Genomic DNA, 21983 nt, shown 5'->3' with positions numbered 1-21983 from the left:
AAATCTATCTATCTATCGAATCTATCAAATTTATCTATTGATCTATCTATCTAATCTATGTATCTATCTATCTATCTATCTATCAAATCTATCTATCTCGTGGCCGGACCAACCAAGCATCTTTTTCCATCTCCCGGTTCCTAAAATCCATGCCATATACACGTACCCTGATAGGGGACGTAACAGGTATTAAACTGATAAGAATAGTACTACTTAACACACCACTCATATCTGGTGGCACAGTAGATTGCACGCACAGCGCCCCAAATTTGAAGTAGGAGGACCGACCAAGCATCTTTTTCCATCTCCCGGTTCCTAAAATCCATGCCATATACACTTCCCCTGGCGAAGCAACTGCCTCTGGGAACCTTACCATGGGTCTCAGACCGCATGTCTTGTAATTCTCTGTCTGGGAAATTATCTATCTATCAAATCTATTTATCTATCAAATCTATCTATCTATCTATCTATCAAATGTATCTATTGATCTATCTATCTAATCTATGTATCTATGTATCTATCTATCTATCTATCTATCTATCTATCTATCTATCAAATCTATCTATCTCGTGGCTGGACCGACCAAACATCTTTTTCCATCTCCCGGTTCCTAAAATCCATGCCATATACACGTACCCTAATAGGGGACGTAACAGGTATTAAACTGATAAGAATAGTACTACTTAACACACCACTCATATCTGGTGGCACAGTAGATTGCATGCGCAGTGCCCCAAATTTGAAGTAGGAGGACTGACCAAGCATCTTTTTCCATCTCCCGGTTCCTAAAATCCATGCCATATACACGTCCCCTGGCGCCGCAACTGCCTCTGGGAACCTTACCATGGGTCCCAGACTGCACATCTTGTAATTCTCTGTCTGGGAAATTATCTATCTATCAAATCTATCTATCTATGTATCGAATCTATCAAATGTATCTATTGATCTATCTATCTAATCTATCTATCTATCTATCAAATCTATCTATCTGGTGGCCGGATCGACCAAGCATCTTTTTCCATCTCCCGGTTCCTAAAATCCATGCCATATACACGTACCCTGATAGGGGACGTAACAGGTATTAAACTGATAAGAATAGTACTACTTAACACACCACTCATATCTGGTAGCACAGTAGATTGCACGCGCAGTGCCCCAAATTTGAAGTAGGAGGACCGACCAAGCATCTTTTTCCATCTCCCGGTTCCTAAAATCCATGCCATATACACTTCCCCTGGCGAAGCAACTGCCTCTGGGAACCTTACCATGGGTCTCAGACCGCATGTCTTGTAATTCTCTGTCTGGGAAATTATCTATCTATCAAATCTATTTATCTATCAAATCTATCTATCTATCAAATGTATCTATTGATCTATCTATCTAATCTATGTATCTATGTATCTATCTATCTATCTATCTATCAAATCTATCTATCTCGTGGCTGGACCGACCAAACATCTTTTTCCATCTCCCGGTTCCTAAAATCCATGCCATATACACGTACCCTAATAGGGGACGTAACAGGTATTAAACTGATAAGAATAGTACTACTTAACACACCACTCATATCTGGTGGCACAGTAGATTGCATGCGCAGTGCCCCAAATTTGAAGTAGGAGGACTGACCAAGCATCTTTTTCCATCTCCCGGTTCCTAAAATCCATGCCATATACACGTCCCCTGGCGCCGCAACTGCCTCTGGGAACCTTACCATGGGTCCCAGACTGCACATCTTGTAATTCTCTGTCTGGGAAATTATCTATCTATCTATCAAATCTATCTATCTATGTATCGAATCTATCAAATGTATCTATTGATCTATCTATCTAATCTATCTATCTATCTATCAAATCTATCTATCTGGTGGCCGGATCGACCAAGCATCTTTTTCCATCTCCCGGTTCCTAAAATCCATGCCATATACACGTACCCTGATAGGGGACGTAACAGGTATTAAACTGATAAGAATAGTACTACTTAACACACCACTCATATCTGGTGGCACAGTAGATTGCACGCGCAGTGCCCCAAATTTGATGTAGGAGGACCGACCAAGCATCTTTTTCCATCTCCCGGTTCCTAAAATCCATGCCATATACACGTCCCCTGGCGCCGCAACTGCCTCTGGGAACCTTACTATGGGTCCCAGACCGCACGTCTTGTAATTATCTGTCTGGGAAATTATCTATCTATCAAATCTATCTATTTATCTATCAAATCTATCTATCTATCTATCTATCAAATCTATCAAATGTATCTATTGCTTTATCTATCTAATCTATGTTTCTATCTATCTATCAAATCTATCTCGTGGCCGGACCGACCAAGCATCTTTTTCCATCTCCCGGTTCCTAAAATCCATGCCATATACATGTACCCTGATAGGGGACGTAACAGGTATTGAACTGATAAGAATAGTACTACTTAACACACCACTCATATCTGGTGGCACAGTAGATTGCACGCGCAGTGCCCCAAATTTGAAGTAGGAGGACCGACCAAGCATCTTTTTCCATCTCCCGGTTCCTAAAATCCATGCCATATACACGTCCCCTGACGCCACAACTGCCTCTGGGAACCTTACCATGGGTCTCAGACCGCACGTCTTGTAATTCTCTGTCTGGAAAATTATCTATCTATCTATCAAATCTATCTATTTATCTATCAAATCTATCTATCTATCGAATCTATCAAATGTATCTATTGCATCTATTGATCTATTGATCTATCTATCTATCTATCGACCAAGCATCTTTTTCTATCTCCCAGTTTCTAAAATCCATGCCATATACATGTCCCCTGATAGGGGACACCACAGGGATTAATCTGATAGGAAAAGTACTACTTAACACACCTTATAATAATGCAGAGAGAGGCAATGCAGAGAGAGGAGTCTGAAGAAGAAGAGTCAGAGGAGGAAGGTGGCTTTGAGGAGGTGGAAGACCAAACACAGCAGGCGTCCCAGGGGGCTTGTTGTCACCTTTCGGGGACCCTTGGTGTTGTACGTGGCTGGGTGGAGGAAGAGACCTTCAAGGACATCAGTGAGGACAAGGAACGGAACATGGCTAGCTTGGTATCCAACCTTGTGCAAATGGGGAGTTTGCGGTTGTGCAAATGGACTGTTTGCAGTGCGTTAAAGGGACAGTCTAGGCCAAAATAAACTTTCAAGATTCAGATAGAGCATGTAATTTTAAGCAATTTTCCAATTTACTTTTATCACCAATTTTGCTTTGTTCTCTTGGTATTCTTAGTTGAAAGCTTAACCTAGGAGGTTCATATGCTAATTTCTTAGACCTTGAAGCCCACCTCTTTCAGATTGCATTTTAACAGTTTTTCACCACTAGAGGGTGTTAGTTCACGTATTTCATATAGATAACACTGTGCTCGTGCACGAGAAGTTATCTGGGAGCAGGCACTGATTGGCTAGACTGCAAGTCTGTCAAAAGAACTGAAAAAAGGGGCAGTTTGCAGAGGCTTAGATACAAGATAATCACAGAGGTTAAAAGTATATTATTATAAATGTGTTAGTTATGCAAAACTGGGAAATGGGTAATAAAGGGATTATCTATCTTTTAAAACAATAAAAATTCTGGTGTAGACTGTCCCTTTAAATGGGGAGTTTGGTCTGTCACTGTGAAGCGGGACGTAACCCTTACACTACATGATCGATACAACATCATACCTGATGTTTTAAAGCATGTTATTCCAAACTATTTAGGAATTTTAGGTGATTTATGCCCTTTATGGCTTAAAACCAGACTCTGCATCAACTATGTAATTTTCCATGGGAGTTTTTCCATGGATCCCCCTCCGGCACGCCACAGTCCAGGTGCTAGTCCCCTTGAAACAACTATTCCATCACTATTGTGGCTAGAAAGAGTCCCTGTTGGTTTTAAAGTTCGCCTGCCTATTGAAGTCAATGGCGATTCGCCCAGTTCGCCCGTTCGCGAACAGTTGCGGAAGTTCGAGTCCGCTGTTCGCGAACCGAAATTTTTAGGTTTGCGACATCACTAATTACTGTGGCCTAGATTTGGAGTTTGGCGGTAGATGGGCTGTTAACGCTACGCGGGCTTTTTTCTGGCCGCACCATAAAATTAACTCTGGTATCGAGAGTTCAAAAAAATGCTGCGTTAGGCTCCAAAAAAGGAGCGTAGAGCATTTTCACCGCAAATGCAACTCTCGATACCAGAGTTGCTTACGGACGCGGCCAGCCTCAAAAACGTGCTCGTGCACGATTCTCCCATAGGAAATAATGGGGTTGTTTGAGCTGAAAAAAAACCTAACACCTGCAAAAAAGCAGCGTTCAGCTCCTAACGCAGCCCCATTGTTTCCTATGGGCAAAAACTTCCTACGTCTGCACCTAACACTCTAACATGTACCCCGAGTCTAAACACCCCTAACCTTACACTTATTAACCCCTAATATGCCGCCCCCGCTATCGCTGACCCCTGCATATTATTATTAACCCCTAATCTGCCGCTCCGTAAACCGCCGCAACTTACATTATCCCTATGTACCCCTAATCTGCTGCCCCTAACACCGCCGACCCCTATATTATATTTATTAACCCCTAATCTGCCCCCCTCAACGTCGCCGACACCTGCCTACACTTATTAACCCCTAATCTGCCGAGCGGACCTGAGCGCTACTATAATAAAGTTATTAACCCCTAATCTGCCGCCCCCGCTATCGCTGACCCCTGCATTATATTATTAACCCCTAATCTTCCGCTCCGTAAACCGCCGCAACTTACATTATCCCTATGTACCCCTAATCTGCTGCCCCTAACACCGCCGACCCCTATATTATATTTATTAACCCCTAACCTGCCCCCCACAACGTCGCCGCCAGCTACTTACACTTATTAACCCCTAATCTGCCGAGCAGACCTGAGCGCTACTATAATAAAGTTATTAACCCCTAATCCGCCTCACTAACCCTATCATAAATAGTATTAACCCCTAATCTGCCCTCCCTAACATCGCCGACACCTAACTTCAATTATTAACCCCTAATCTGACAACCGGAGCTCATCGCTACTATAATAAATGGATTAACCCCTAAAGCTAAGTCCAACCCTAACACTAACACCCCCCTAACTTAAATATAATTTAAATCTAACGAAATTAATTAACTCTTATTAAATAAATTATTCCTATATAAAGCTAAATACTTACCTGTAAAATAAATCCTAATATAGCTACAATATAAATTATAATTACATTGTAGATATTTTAGGATTAATATTTATTTTACAGGCAACTTTGTAATTATTTTAACCAGGTACAATAGCTATTAAATAGTTAAGAGCTATTTAATAGTTACCTAGTTAAAATAATAACAAAATTACCTGTAAAATAAGTCCTAACCTAAGTTATAATTAAACCTAACACTACCCTATCAATAAATTAATTAAATAAAATACCTACAATTACCTACAATAAAACCTAACACTACACTATCAATAAATAAATTAAATACAATTTCTACAAATAACTACAATTACATAAACTAACTAAAGTACAAAAAATAAAAAAGAACTAAGTTACAAAAAATAAAAAAATATTTACAAACATAAGAAAAATATTACAACAATTTTAAACTAATTACACCTACTCTAAGCCCCCTAATAAAATAACAAAGCCCCCCAAAATAAAAAAATGCCCTACCCTATTCTAAATTAATAAATTTAAAAGCTCTTTTACCTTACCAGCCCTGAACAGGGCCCTTTGCGGGCATGCCCCAAGAAATTCAGCTCTTTTGCCTGTAAAAAAAAACATACAATACCCCCCCCCCAACATTACAACCCACCACCCACATACCCCTAATCTAACCCAAACCCCCCTTAAATAAACCTAACACTAAGCCCCTGAAGATCATCCTACCTTGTCTTCACCATACCAGGTTCACCGATCGGTCCAGAAGAGCTCCTCCGATGTCCTGATCCAAGCCCAAGCGGGGGGCTGAAGAGGTCCATGATCCGGCTGAAGTCTTCATCCAAGCGGGCCAGAAGAGGTCTTCCATCCGATTGAAGTCTTCATCCAAGCGGCATCCATCCGGAGCGAAGCGGCAGCATCCTGAAGACCTCCACCGCGGAACATCCATCCTGGCCGACGACTGAACGACGAATGACGGTTCCTTTAAATGACGTCACCCAAGATGGCGTCCCTCGAATTCCGATTGGCTGATAGGATTCTATCAGCCAATCGGAATTAAGGTAGGAATATTCTGATTGGCTGATGGAATCAGCCAATCAGAATCAAGTTTAATCCGATTGGCTGATCCAATCAGCCAATCAGATTGAGCTCGCATTCTATTGGCTGTTCCGATCAGGACATCGGAGGAGCTCTTCTGGATGGATCAGGACATCGGAGGAGCTCTTCTGGACCGATCGGTGAACCTGGTATGGTGAAGACAAGGTAGGATGATCTTCAGGGGCTTAGTGTTAGGTTTATTTAAGGGGGTTTGGGTTAGATTAGGGGTATGTGGGTGGTGGGTTGTAATGTTGGGGGGGGGGTATTGTATGTTTTTTTTTACAGGCAAAAGAGCTGAATTTCTTGGGGCATGCCCCGCAAAGGGCCCTGTTCAGGGCTGGTAAGGTAAAAGAGCTTTTAAATGTATTAATTTAGAATAGGGTAGGGCATTTTTTATTTTGGGGGGCTTTGTTATTTTATTAGGGGGCTTAGAGTAGGTGTAATTAGTTTAAAATTGTTGTAATATTTTTCTTATGTTTGTAAATATTTTTTTATTTTTTGTAACTTAGTTCTTTTTTATTTTTTGTACTTTAGTTAGTTTATGTAATTGTAGTTATTTGTAGAAATTGTATTTAATTTATTTATTGATAGTGTAGTGTTAGGTTTTATTGTAGGTAATTGTAGGTATTTTATTTAATTAATTTATTGATAGGGTAGTGTTAGGTTTAATTATAACTTAGGTTAGGACTTATTTTACAGGTAATTTTGTTATTATTTTAACTAGGTAACTATTAAATAGTTCTTAACTATTTAATAGCTATTGTACCTGGTTAAAATAATTACAAAGTTGCCTGTAAAATAAATATTAATCCTAAAATAGCTACAATATAATTATAATTTATAGTGTAGCTATATTAGGATTAATTTTACAGGTAAGTATTTAGCTTTAAATAGGAATAATTTATTTAATAAGAGTTAATTAATTTCGTTAGATTTAAATTATATTTAAGTTAGGGGGGTGTTAGTGTTAGGGTTGGACTTTAGGGGTTAATCCATTTATTATAGTAGCGATGAGCTCCGGTCGTCAGATTAGGGGTTAATAATTGAAGTTAGGTGTCGGCGATGTTAGGGAGGGCAGATTAGGGGTTAATACTATTTATGATAGGGTTAGTGAGGCGGATTAGGGGTTAATAACTTTATTATAGTAGCGCTCAGGTCCGCTCGGCAGATTAGGGGTTAATAAGTGTAGGCAGGTGTCGGCGACGTTGAGGGGGGCAGATTAGGGGTTAATAAATATAATATAGGGGTCGGCGGTGTTAGGGGCAGCAGATTAGGGGTACATAAGGATAACGTAGGTGGCGGCGCTTTGCGGTCGGCAGATTAGGGGTTAATTATTGTAAGTAGCTGGCGGCGACGTTGTGGGGGGCAGGTTAGGTGTTAATAAATATAATATAGGGGTCGGCGGTGTTAGGAGCAGCAGATTAGGGGTACATAAGGATAACGTAGGTGGCGGTCGGCAGATTAGGGGTTAAAAAAATTTAATCGAGTTGCGGCGATGTGGGGGGACCTCGGTTTAGGGGTGCATAGGTAGTTTATGGGTGTTAGTGTACTTTAGGGTACAATAGTTAAGAGCTTTATGAACCGGCGTTAGCCCAGAAAGCTCTTAACTCCTGCTTTTTTCCTGCGGCTGGAGTTTTGTCGTTAGAGCTCTAACGCTCACTTCAGAAACGACTCTAAATACCGGAGTTAGAAAGATCCCATTGAAAAGATAGGATACGCAATTGACGTAAGGGGATCTGCGGTATGGAAAAGTTGCAGCTGAAAAGTGAGCGTTAGACCCTATTTTGAGTGACTCCAAATACCGGCGGTAGCCTAAAACCAGCGTTAGGAGCCTCTAACTCTGGTTTTCACGGCTAACGCCAAACTCCAAATCTAGGCCTGTATGTGCAGAAAATTGGAATGTGAAATATTTACAGTAAAAACACAATATTTCACTTTATTAAATATGAATATTGCATAACTATGTTTTTCCATGTTTTCATCTAATTGACTGCAAAGGGCTCCAATATAAAGTATATGTGTACATATGTAATTATGTGTTTATATGTGTATATGTGTCTGTAAATACATAAATACACATATAAATACATAAACACATCTGTACACTCATATATACATATATACAGATATATATATATATATATATATATATATATATATTCACACACACACAGATACAAATTTAGACATGTATATGTGTGTATTTCTATGTTAAAGCCCTTTGCAGTCTTTTTTTCTAGCACCTGAGACCTTTTACAAATAATTTTTATTGTTATAGTGTTATAATGAGTGTAACTGTACTTTTAAATGTATTTTTGATGCGATTGCACCCACGTGTTTGCATTTACTTTCAAGTTGTAATACGAGCAGAAATTAACTTGTACGCAAATGGCCTTGAAAACCCGATATCGCTCATGCATAGACAATAGTGTTCCACTCGTAATCTAGCCCTTAATGTATTAGCAATTTATATTAAAACTTTGCTTTTTAGACAACATATCGATAGATAAATAGATAGATAGAAAATGCTATGTTTAGGGCTATGTTATGATTGCACTTCTGATTATGGTAGAGTTAAGATTAGAGATAGGGTTTAGTTTAAGTTTAGAGTTACCTTAAAAGGCAGTTTCAGTTTAGGGACATGCTTAGTCCTCCAGTATATTGCCATAGCAACAAGGTCAGATTGTCCTACCAGGATACCAGGAGATTTCCCGGTGGGCTGCAGCAGCAGGGTCTGGCCAACTACAATTTAAGGGGGTGGTGCTGCCGGTCAGGTGATACAGCTATATCATCTCTCTTTTGAGCTATATGTATTAAGATCACTTTCACCTAGATTATGAGTTTTGCGTTAGGCTTAAAAAGCAACGTTGGCCGGTCCCAATGCTGCTTTTTAACGCCTGCTGGTATTACGAGTCTTGCAGGTACAGGTGTACCGCCCCACTAAATTACAGAAAATAATAAACAAATGACAAGATTTTTAAACTAATTACACCTAGTCTAATCCCCCTAACAAAATAAAAAAGCCCCCCCAAAATAAAAAAGCTCTACCCTACACTAAATTACAAATAGCCCTTAAAAGGGCCTTTTGCGGGGCATTGCCCCAAAGTAATCAGCTCTTTTACCTGTAAAAAAAATTACGAATCCCCTCAACATTAAAACCCACCACCCACACAACCAAACCTACTCTTAAACCCACCCAATACCCCCTTAAAAAACCTAACACTAACACCTTGAAGATCACTTTACCGGGAGAAGTCTTCATCCAACCGGGCCGAAGTCCTCAACGAAGCCGGGAGAAGTCTTCATCCAAGCCGGGCGAAGTGGTCCTCCAGACGGGCAGAAGTCTTCATCCAAACGGCATCTTCTATCTTCATCCAACCGGCGCGGAGCGGTTCCATCTTCAAGACATCCGACGCAAAGCATCCTCTTCTTTCCACGGCGACTGAACAATGAAGGTACCTTTAAGTGATGTCATCCAAGATGGCGTCCCTTCAATTCCGATTGGCTGATAGAATCAGCCAATCGGAATTAAGGTAGAAAAAATCCTATTGGCTGATACAATCAGCCAATAGGATTGAGCTGGCATTCTATTGGCTGATTGGAACAGCCAATAGAATGCCAGCTCAATCTTATTGGCTGATTGGATCAGCCAATAGGATTGAAGTTCAATCCTATTGGCTGATTGCATCAGCCAATAGGATTTTTCCTACCTTAATTCCGATTGGCTGATAGAATTCTATCAGCCAATCGGAATCTAAGGGAAGCCATCTTGGATGACGTCACTTAAAGGAACCTTCATTCTTCAGTCACCGTAGAAAGAAGAGGATGCTCTGCCTTGGATGTCTTGAAGATGGACCCGCTCCGCGCCGGATGGATGAAGATAGAAGATGCTGTCTGGATGAAGACTTCTGCCTGTCTGGAGGACCACTTCGCCCGGCTTGGATGAAGACTTCTCCCGGCTTCGTTGCGGACTTCGGCCCGGTTGGATGAAGACTTCTCCTGGTAAGGTGATCTTTAAGGGGTTAGTGTTAGGTTTTTTTAAGGGGGTATTGGGTGGGTTTTAGAGTATGGTTGGTTGTGTGGGTGGTGGGTTTTAATGTTGGGTGGGATTTGTAATTTTTTTTACAGGTAAAAGAGCTAATTACTTTGGGGCAATGCTCCGCAAATGGCCCTTTTAAGGGCTATTTGTAATTTAGTGTAGGGTAGGGCTTTTTTTATTTTGGGGGGGCTTTTTTATTTTGTTAGGGGGATTAGATTAGGTGTAATTAGTTTAAAAATCTTGTAATTTGTTTATTATTTTCTGTAATTTAGTGTTTGTTTGTTTTTGTACTTTAGCTAATTTTATTTAAATTGTATTTAATTGTATTTAATTTCGGGAATTAATTTAATTATAGTGTAGTGTTAGGTGTTAGTGTAACTTAGGTTAGGTTTTATTTTACAGGTACTTTTGTATTTATTTTAGCTAGGTAGTTAATATGTTTATTATAGTGGCGGCGACATTGGGGGCGGCAGATTAGGGGTTAATAAGTGTAGGTAGGTTGCATTGACATTTGGGGGCGGCAGATTAGGGGTTCATAAGTATAATGTAGGTGGCGGCGGTGTCTGGAGCGGCAGATTAGGGGTTAATAATATAATGTAGGTGTCGGCGATGTCGGGGGCCTATAGTTTTTCCATGTAAATTTTATTTCCTAGACCATGTACAATTTTAGTAATAAAAAACAAAATGTTAGTGGGAGCGCTACAAATGCTAAAGGTAAAAGCAATAACAAAATAAGGCCTAGATTTGGAGTTTGGCGGTAGAAGGGCTGTTAACGCTCCGCGGGTTTTTTTCTGGCCGCACCATAAAATTAACTCTGGTATCGAGAGTTCAAACAAATGCTGCGTTAGGCTCCAAAAAAGGAGCGTAGAGCATTTTTACCGCAAATGCAACTCTCGATACCAGAGTTGCTTACGGACGCGGCCAGCCTCAAAAACGTGCTCGTGCACGATTCTCCCATAGGAAACAATGGGACTGTTTGAGCTGAAAAAAAACCTAACACCTGCAAAAAAGCAGCGTTCAGCTCCTAACGCAGCCCCATTGTTTCTTATGGGGAAACACTTCCTACGTCTGCACCTAACACTCTAACATGTACCCCGAGTCTAAACACCCCTAACCTTACACTTATTAACCCCTATTCTGCCGCCCCCGCTATCGCTGACCCCTGCATATTTTTTTTAACCCCTAATCTGCCGCTCCGTAAACCGCCGCAACCTACGTTATCCCTATGTACCCCTAATCTGCTGCCCTAACATCGCCGACCCCTATATTATATTTATTAACCCCTAATCTGCCCCCCTCAACGTCGCCGACACCTGCCTACACTTATTAACCCCTAATCTGCCGAGCGGACCTGAGCGCTACTATAATAAAGTTATTAACCCCTAATCCGCCTCACTAACCCTATCATAAATAGTATTAACCCTTAATCTGCCCTCCCTAACATCGCCGACACCTACCTTCAATTATTAACCCCTAATCTGACGAGCGGACCTCACCGCTATTCTAATAAATGTATTAACCCCTAAAGCTAAGTCTAACCCTAACACTAACACCCCCCTAACTTAAATATAATTTACATCTAACGAAATAAATTAACTCTTATTAAATAAATGATTCCTATTTAAAGCTAAATACTTACCTGTAAAATAAATCCTAATATAGCTACAATATAAATTATAATTATATTATAGCTATTTTAGGATTAATATTTATTTTACAGGCAACTTTGTAATTATTTTAACCAGGTACAATAGCTATTAAATAGTTAAGAACTATTTAATAGTTACCTAGTTAAAATAATAACAAAATTACCTGTAAAATAAATCCTAACCTAAGATATAATTAAACCTTACACTACCCTATCAATAAATTAATTAAATAAACTACCTACAATTACCTACAATTAACCTAACACTACACTATCAATAAATTAATTAAACACAATTCCTACAAATAAATACAATTAAATAAACTAGCTAAAGTACAAAAAATAAAAAAGAACTAAGTTACAAAAAATAAAAAAATATTTACAAACATAAGAAAAATATTACAACAATTTTAAACTAATTACACCTACTCTAAGCCCCCTAATAAAATAACAAAGCCCCCCAAAATAAAAAATTCCCTACCCTATTCTAAATTAAAAAAGTTACAAGCTCTTTTACCTTACCAGCCCTGAACAGGGCCCTTTGCGGGGCATGCCCCAAGAATTTCAGCTCTTTTGCCTGTAAAAAAAAACATACAATACCCCCCCCCCCAACATTACAACCCACCACCCACATACCCCTAATCTAACCCAAACCCCCCTTAAAGAAACCTAACACTAAGCCCCTGAAGATCTTCCTACCTTGTCTTCACCATCCAGGTATCACTGATCCGTCCTGGCTCCAACATCTTCATCCAACCCAAGCGGGGGTTGGCGATCCATCATCCGGTGGCTGAAGAGGTCCAGAAGAGGCTCCAAAGTCTTCCTCCTATCCGGCAAGAAGAGGACATCCGGACCGGCAAACATCTTCTCCAAGCGGCATCTTCGATCTTCTTCCATCCGGTGCGGAGCGGGTCCATCTTGAAGCAGGCGACGCGGATCCATCCTCTTCTTCCGTTGTCTCCCGACGAATGACGGTTCCTTTAAGGGACGTCATCCAAGATGGCGTCCCTCGAATTCCGATTGGCTGATAGGATTCTATCAGCCAATCGGAATTAAGGTAGGAATTTTCTGATTGGCTGATGGAATCAGCCAATCAGAATCAAGTTCAATCCGATTGGCTGATCCAATCAGATTGAGCTCGCATTCTATTGGCTGTTCCGATCAGCCAATAGAATGCAAGCTCAATCTGATTGGCTGATTGGATCAGCCAATCGGATTGAACTTGATTCTGATTGGCTGATTCCATCAGCCAATCAGAAAATTCCTACCTTAATTCCGATTGGCTGATAGAATCCTATCAGCCAATCGGAATTCGAGGGACGCCATCTTGGATGACGTCATTTAAAGGAACCGTCATTCGTCGGGAGACAACGGAAGAAGAGGATGGATCCGCGTCGCCTGCTTCAAGATGGACCCGCTCCGCACCGGATGGAAGAAGATCGAAGATGCCGCTTGGAGAAGATGTTTGCCGGTCCGGATGTCCTCTTCTTGCCGGATAGGAGGAAGACTTTGGAGCCTCTTCTGGACCTCTTCAGCCACCGGATGATGGATCGCCAACCCCCGCTTGGGTTGGATGAAGATGTTGGAGCCAGGACGGATCGGTGATACCTGGATGGTGAAGACAAGGTAGGAAGATCTTCAGGGGCTTAGTGTTAGGTTTCTTTAAGGGGGGTTTGGGTTAGATTAGGGGTATGTGGGTGGTGGGTTGTAATGTTGGGGGGGGGGTATTGTATGTTTTTTTTTACAGGCAAAAGAGCTGAAATTCTTGGGGCATGCCCCGCAAAGGGCCCTGTTCAGGGCTGGTAAGGTAAAAGAGCTTGTAACTTTTTTAATTTAGAATAGGGTAGGGAATTTTTTATTTTGGGGGGCTTTGTTATTTTATTAGGGGGCTTAGAGTAGGTGTAATTAGTTTAAAATTGTTGTAATATTTTTCTTATGTTTGTAAATATTTTTTTATTTTTTGTAACTTAGTTCTTTTTTATTTTTTGTACTTTAGCTAGTTTATTTAATTGTATTTATTTGTAGGAATTGTGTTTAATTAATTTATTGATAGTGTAGTGTTAGGTTAATTGTAGGTAATTGTAGGTAGTTTATTTAATTAATTTATTGATAGGGTAGTGAAAGGTTTAATTATATCTTAGGTTAGGATTTATTTTACAGGTAATTTTGTTATTATTTTAACTAGGTAACTATTAAATAGTTCTTAACTATTTAATAGCTATTGTACCTGGTTAAAATAATTACAAAGTTGCCTGTAAAATAAATATTAATCCTAAAATAGCTATAATATAATTATAATTTATATTGTAGCTATATTAGGATTTATTTTACAGGTAAGTATTTAGCTTTAAATAGGAATCATTTATTTAATAAGAGTTAATTTATTTTGTTAGATGTAAATTATATTTAAGTTAGGGGGGTGTTAATGTTAGGGTTAGACTTAGCTTTAGGGGTTAATCCATTTATTATAGTAGCGATGAGCTCCGGTCGTCAGATTAGGGGTTAATAATTGAAGGTAGGTGTCGGCGATGTTAGGGAGGGCAGATTAGGGGTTAATACTATTTATGATAGGGTTAGTGAGGCGGGTTAGGGGTTAATAACTTTATTATAGTAGCGGTGCGGTCCGCTCGGCAGATTAGGGGTTAATAAGTGTAGGCAGGTGGAGGCGACGTTGAGGGGGGCAGATTAGGGGTTAATAAATATAATATAGGGGTCGGCGGTGTTAGGGGCAGCAGATTAGGGGTACATAGGGATAACGTAGGTGGCGGCGCTTTGCGGTCTGCAGATTAGGGGTTAATTATTTTAAGTAGCTGGCGGCGACGTTGTGGGGGGCAGGTTAGGTGTTAATAAATATAATACAGGGGTCGGCGGGGTTAGGGGCAGCAGATTAGGGGTACATAAGTATAACGTAGGTGGCGGTCGGCAGATTAGGGGTTAAAATATTTTAATCGAGTGGCGGCGATGTGGGGGGAGCTCGGTTTAGGGGTACATAGGTAGTTTATGGGTGTTAGTGTACTTTAGGGTACAGTAGTTAAGAGCTTTATGAACCGGCGATAGCCAGAAAGCTCTTAACTCCTGCTTTTTTCAGGCGGCTGGAGTTTTGTCGTTAGAGCTCTAACGCTCACTTCAGAAACGACTCTAAATACCGGCGTTAGGAAGATCCCATTGAAAAGATAGGATACGCAATTAGCGTAGGGGGATCTGCGGTATGGAAAAGTCGCGGCTGAAAAGTGAGCGTTAGACCCTTTAATCACTGACTCCAAATACCAGCGGGCGGCCAAAACCAGCGTTAGGAGCCTCTAACGCTGGTTTTGACAGCTACCGCCGAACTCCAAATCTAGGCCTAAGAGAAGTAAAACCAAAAGTAAGATAAAGAACAATTTATCTATGCATAATATATAGCTAAAATAATTATGGTAAAATTGGATGTCTCTGATATAGCAGCAAGGATAAAACAGGGCTCAACCTAAAAAATATATGTGCACAATATTGCTCCTAAAGGAGTATGTCTAACGGATAGGGAATGTTTAACCTCAGCGTGCAAAGTAGCCAAAAGCGGAACCTGTTAGATGCTATTGCAAAGTCTAATCACCTGTGTAAATAGACCGGTCTTACATCAGTATAGTAGGATAGCTTAATGACAGCGTGGATCACAACACTGTAAGCGATTATCTCCTCAGGGTGGTATGAGTGGCAATTCTTATTCTCCAGTCACGGAGTACATTCACAGTACCTTATTACCAGCCTCCCTAAGCATCAGTGCCTCCTTTGGACATCACAGAATCACGTGTCTGTTAGACCTATCACAGACTTCCAAGGTCAGAGGTTAGATCTTATCACCGGAGGCTGGATCGTTCTCAAAGTTTAGCGATTAGAATAGTGTGACCATCTGCTCTTAGTGCATATAGCACGCAGGCTGGAGATGTACAGTTGTTTCTTTATTTCTCCTTAAACTTGGTATCAGCAGGCCGTGAGGAACTCCAGTTCATAAGCCAGTGCCCTGGTAGATTCCCAAATGGGTTGTTTGCACAAAAGTTTACGCTTTCAAAGTTAGCGGTTTGCAAAGAGAGTATTTCACTTTCAAACACACTTTATTGCTCCATGTCAGTATAAAATAGACTGCTTCAACATCAACGCATTTCTCTCTGCATGAGGGATTTTTCAAGATGTTCTCTAGCAGTCTCATACACCTTTATATTTTATCCAGGTGTATCTGATTGATAGGACAGTTACAGCCCCTTTTCTTTTAAGGTGGTATAGAGAGTCACTTATTTATTCCATTACATATGGATTGTTATAAAGTGCTATATGTTTGACAAAAAATACATTGTATATAAAATGAATATATATACATCATAAAATAAGGAGAATACGGGAAAAAGAAATATAATGAAAGTAAAAAATGAAAAATAAAAATAAAGTGAAAAAATATATAGTAATTAGATGTATCAACACCTTAGAGGGAATTTTAGTAATAAATGCATTTAATTTCCGTAGAAACAGGGACTTAAAGAGACACTGAACCCAATTTTGTTCTTTCATGATTCAGATAGAGCATGCAATTTTAAGCAACTTTCTAATTTACTCCTATTATCAAATGTTCTTCATTCTCTTGGTATCTTTATTTGAAAAGCAAGAATGTAAGTTTAGATGCCGGCCCATTTTTGGTGAACAACCTGGGGATAAATTCACCCACCAATAAACAAGTGCTGTCCAATGTGTGAACCAAAAACTATCTGGCTCCTTAACTTAGATGCCTTCTTTTTCAAATAAAGATAGCAAGAGAACGAAGAAAATTTGATAACAGGTGTAAATTAGAAAATTGCTTAAAATTGCATGATCTAGCTGAATCACAAAAGAAAAAATGTGAGTTCAGTGTCCCTTTAATGTAGGAGCGTTATATATGTAAATAGATAAGACAATCTAATCTCAGACATCATAAAGTGGTATGTACAGGAAAAGATTTAATCTAAAAGGAAAGGGGATATGTCAAGTTCTGAATTTAACCCTTTAGGGTATAAAGTGTTAAACTTATAAATGAGTTCAGCTTCTTTCAGGAGAACATTTTTCTCTATATTACCCCCTTTCCGATGTGGATTTACAATAAAAAGACACCAATATTTCAGATCGCAAGTCCTGCCCCTATGGACTTCTTTAAAGTGTTTATAGATTTGTGTATCAACTACATTCTTTTCTATACTTAGAAGATGTTCTCTGATTCTATCTCTCAATTTCCTTTTTGTTTCACCCAAATAAATTAGATTAAATGTACATTGGAATGCATAAATCACTCCTTTACTTGAGCATCTAATCAGATCTTTTATTACAAATTCTTCTCCTGTTGGTGGTAATTTTTAACGCTCTTTTTTATTACAATGTATGCAAGCTTTACAGGAGTAACAAGGGAAGAAGAAACCAGAGACTTTATTTCCAAACAGATCTTGGTCATTTTTTTTCTTTCTTTTTTATTTTATGTCTCACATCACTAGGTGCCAAAACTGACCTGAAGTTTTTTTGCCTTTCTGAAAATAAGTTTGGCGACTGGTACTAGGCTCTCTCTTATAATAGGGTCTGCTTTCTGGAGGTGCCAATGTTTTTTAATTATTTTCCAGATCACACCATGATCTGAACTATACTCGGTTATGAAGGGGCAGTGTCTTAGAATTAGAAAAAACTGTTCTAGATTTTGATAACTGCTAGATTTTGAGACATTAATAGAGAAGTTCAGAGAGAGAGGATATGAGGAAGAGATTGTATCAAATGCAGTAAATAGAGCAAGGAATACGGATAGAAAAACTCTTTTCACTTATAAACAGGAAAAAGATAATGAAGATAAAAATAACTCAATAAACGTTCCCTTCATAACCGAGTTTAGCTCCAGATCACACTATGGATTATCATTTTCATACTGTGACATTTTAATGGCTAAGCATGTTTTTCAATGCTCAAACTTTACCCAACTATTTCCTTATTTGAAGGCAGGGCCGATGCTAGGATTTTTGGCCACACAGGTGAGGATACATTTTGCCCCCCCCCCCATGATTACATACCATCCCATTGCTAGTTACTCGGATAGGAAACACTATTTTTTTCTATCATGATTCAGATAGAGCATGACATTTTAAGCAACTTTCTAATTAACTCCTATTATCAATTTTTCTTTGTTCTCTTGGTATCTGTATTTAAAAAGCAGGAATGTAAGCTTAGGAGCTTGCCCATTTTTGGTTCACAACCTGGGTAGTGCTTGCTGATTGGTGGCTAAATTCAAATCAAACAGTGGTAGTGCAGCATAGCAAATCAGGCAGTAGTAGTGCAGCATAGAAAATGAGGCAGTGGCAGTGCTGCATAGCAAATCAGACAGTGGTAATGCTGCATAACAAATCAGACAGTGATTGTGCTGCATAACAAATCAGACAGTGGTTGTGTTGCATAACAAATCAGACAACGGTAGTGCTGCATAGCAAATCAGACAACGGTAGTGCTGCATAGAAAATCAGACAACGGTAGTGCTGCATAGCAAATAAGACAATGGTTATGCTGCAAAGCAAATCAGACAACGGTGACATCATTCTTCACCAATCACCACCACCACCACCCCCACAGGTCACTCACATTGCTGTGATCATACATTTTAAAAAAAAATACAGTAATGTCAGCATGACAGCTTGTATAAAATAAATCAAATCCCACAACAAATTATTATAAATGAATGATTGCATATAACTGCAGTCTATCTAACTTCAGACTCAGAAAGGTTAAAACTAAGTGACATCATTCTTCACCAATCACCACCACCCCACCAGTCACTCACATCGTTGTGATCATACATTTAAAAAAAAACATACAGTCAGTAATGTCAGCATGTATAAAAGAAATCAAATCCCACAACAAATTATTATAAATAAATGATGATTGCATATAACTTCACTCTGTCTAACTTCAGACTCAGAGAGGATGATTAAAATTGAGTGACATCAAATCATTCACCAATCTCACCACCCAGTGGCCCAAGGTCCAATCCCATCAGTCACTCAGTCTCACAGAGTGCCGCACCCGGGCCACAATCACACTGCTGCCATTGGCCCTACCTTGCCAGCCTGCCCTGGCTGTGACAGTTCAGACTCACAGTTGTTACCTCCAACACAACTGACTGTTGTCAGTCAATGTCACCACCCACGAGCACCGACCGTGCATATTTTCTGCCCTGCCCGGCTGCCCCTGCCCTCAGAGACCCCTGTCACACCACCATTCCTACCTCATTCGTGGCTCTTTACTTGTCTGGACGTCTCCATCTCGCTGGGTGGGCATCATCATTACTCACCTCCTCACTTCATAGAGTGGTGCAAACTAGTGTGAGTCTTAGTCATGTGGCGCCAGGCATCCCGGATCCCGTGCACAATTTTCCTCTCTCTTAGTCACTAGGCTTAGGCAGGCCAGGTAGCAGCAGGCAGCACAGCTGCACAACTCGCAAGTGAGCTCCACCTCCACTGTCACCACACGCACGCCCACCTTACCATAGGCTATAGCAACAGTCGGGCCAGCCCATGATCTAGAAGATCATCAATCATCATCTAAGCCAGCCAATTAAGCCATTGATTTAGCCATTATCATGTAGGTCAGGTGACAGTTTGTAGGAAGTAAGTTGCACTGTTGCAGCGTGCCAACCAGGCGATAATAAAATGAATAATAATATAATGATAACATTACATTTTAAGTCTCTGTCCCTCACTGTCTCATCACACTTCAGGACAGCAGATGATCCACCTCGGCAGTCGGCACCGCTCACGGCGCCCCCTGCTGCAGGCGCATTAAGGCGGTTGCCTATTCTGCCTTACACAAGCGCCGCCCCTGGAGGAGTCAATCTGGACTTGTGTGGAGGTGGCAGGGCTTTGGTTGGCTTTAGTATAAATGATAATATAATAGACTGCAAATTAGGAGACAGGTGGAGCCTGCTCTTCCAGTTTTCAGGGCTGAAAAATCTACAATGTTCTGACTTACATTACAGAAATGGGGGGGGGGGTAAAAATAAAAGTATATAGCAAAGTTGTTTTACTATGTATTTTATATTACAGTCTCAAAGTGTTTACTCTCCCTTTAAACTTATGCTAGTTAGGTTATAATTATATATATATATATTTACTTTATGAACATAGGAACATACAGTACTTTATAGAAAAATACCCTTGAGAAGCCTCTTGATAATATGTATCTTATCTCCTTTGTTGTGGCCAATATGTGACAGATATAAATAAGTTCCTGCACAGATCTAGCAACCACTGTGTAACCTGCTGCTGAATTCGGCATAATGCACGTCAGCCTCACTGGGATGAAAGAACATCAGTTTTGAGAGTTAAATTGCATAAAATTGAGCGAAATTAATAATACAAATATTATTTTTTTTTTTAACATGTTATTGGAAATTAAATTAGTTTAGTGTTCCTTTAACAAGTATCCATTAAATGCCAATTAAGTCTAATGATATGTTCACATTTACTGTTCGCTTTAATATATTTTGAGCAAATCTTAAATTTACAATTCTTCCTGTCTACAGTGCTGAGCTCCAACGACACCACATCACCATGGCAAACAGTCAAGACCAGGATGCTGAACAGGTTGTTCCTGATGAAGGTGCAGACAACGATGTCAGATCTGTGCAGGCTCGATACCTGCGCAGTCCATCTCCCAGCAGGTAGGAAATAAACTAATGCTTTATCTGTCTGAGCATCTGTACAGTACACAAAATCAACTGTAATCTTACTGGGGTACTAAAGTCTGCACAAGAAGGTAAAATATGGCCTAAAGTGTTACATACAAATAAACACTCATAATGCTAATATTTGAAGTAAACTTTGTTACCTATAAATTATCTACAACATGCACTGCAATGATTATCTGAATATTAAATCATCCGAAAAGCAAAAAGATAAAGGTGGATACTTAGCAAACAGCATTAATTATGGAGTTATGTTATTCTTTGATATTTTAACCCTTTTGTAGTAGAAGCTTCGCCCTGTTGCCACCTCTTCTCAGGATTGGTACATGATCTATTATTCTAAATCTGAGCTGATTAACCAAATGTCCTGCCTCCAAAAAGTGGCGGGCCACAGGTTGGTCCGATTTCCCTTTAATGATGGCTGCTCGTATGCTGGACCTGTGGTTGGCCATTATTGTTCTGGCATCATCAACAGTTTTCCCGGTGTAAAACTTCCCACATAGACAATTGAGCAAGTAAATTACATACTTAGTGGTGCATGTCAGGAAGAATCTGATGCCATATTTTTTATTCTTATCAGGATGATGGAAGTATGAGCCAGTCAACATACCATTACAAGTTACACTTCTGGGACACCGAAAACACCCCTTCTTTTTCGTTATCATCCAGGTCTGTTGTGCTGGTTCGGGGTTGATGTCCGCTCTCATTAGGGAGTCTTTCAAACTCTGACCTCGTCTGAAACCAATTCTTGGGGCTGCCCATCCCTTGAAAGGTAGTGTGGTATCAGCCTCTATTAGCTTCCATTCATCTTTCACTGCTTTAGTTATCAGTTGACTCTCAGGCTGCTTTTGTTATCAGTTGACTTTAAATGGCTGCTTTTGTTCACTATTTGATTGTCAGAGGAAGGGACTGTGTTTGGTCCCAAAACGTCACAACATGGAATAAAGTTTTTTGGTTGACACAGATATCCTAAAACCAGTGAGTGCTTATTACTTCGAACGTTACATTTCTTAGAGCATCCTGGCAGTTGTTTACCGATAGTGGGAGTGCATACACACAATCTGTTTTATATATATATATATATATATATATATATATATATATATATATATATATATATACTATATTTTTGTAAAATATATATCTATACCTCTATATTATATTAAAATATATTTATATATATATATATTTTTTTTATTTTTTATTTTTTTTTATTTTTTTTTTAATTAAAAAAAAAAAAAAAGAACAGGAGTTTCAAGTATTTCTATAACAAAAATTATAATAACATTGATTAAAAATGATATTGCATGTTTAAAGGTATTTGACTGG

General features: G+C 39.5%; 1 protein-coding gene across 2 annotated transcripts in view; it reads left to right on the top strand.

The window, feature by feature from the left end:
* The window catches only part of STYXL2 (serine/threonine/tyrosine interacting like 2), a 167389-nt gene that overhangs the window by 41313 nt on the left and 104093 nt on the right, over window positions 1-21983 (top strand). For both annotated transcript variants that reach the window (XM_053705863.1, XM_053705864.1), the window contains exon 2: window positions 20493-20630. In XM_053705863.1, coding sequence (XP_053561838.1) covers window positions 20521-20630 — 110 coding nt within the window. In that variant the 5' untranslated portion in view covers window positions 20493-20520. The remainder of the gene's footprint in view (window positions 1-20492; window positions 20631-21983) is intronic.

Source organism: Bombina bombina, chromosome 3, assembly GCF_027579735.1.
Source record: "Bombina bombina isolate aBomBom1 chromosome 3, aBomBom1.pri, whole genome shotgun sequence".
NCBI lineage: Eukaryota > Metazoa > Chordata > Amphibia > Anura > Bombinatoridae > Bombina > Bombina bombina.
The sequence above is the reverse complement of the archived record's forward strand: the minus strand, read 5'-3'. Positions and strand labels throughout refer to the sequence as shown.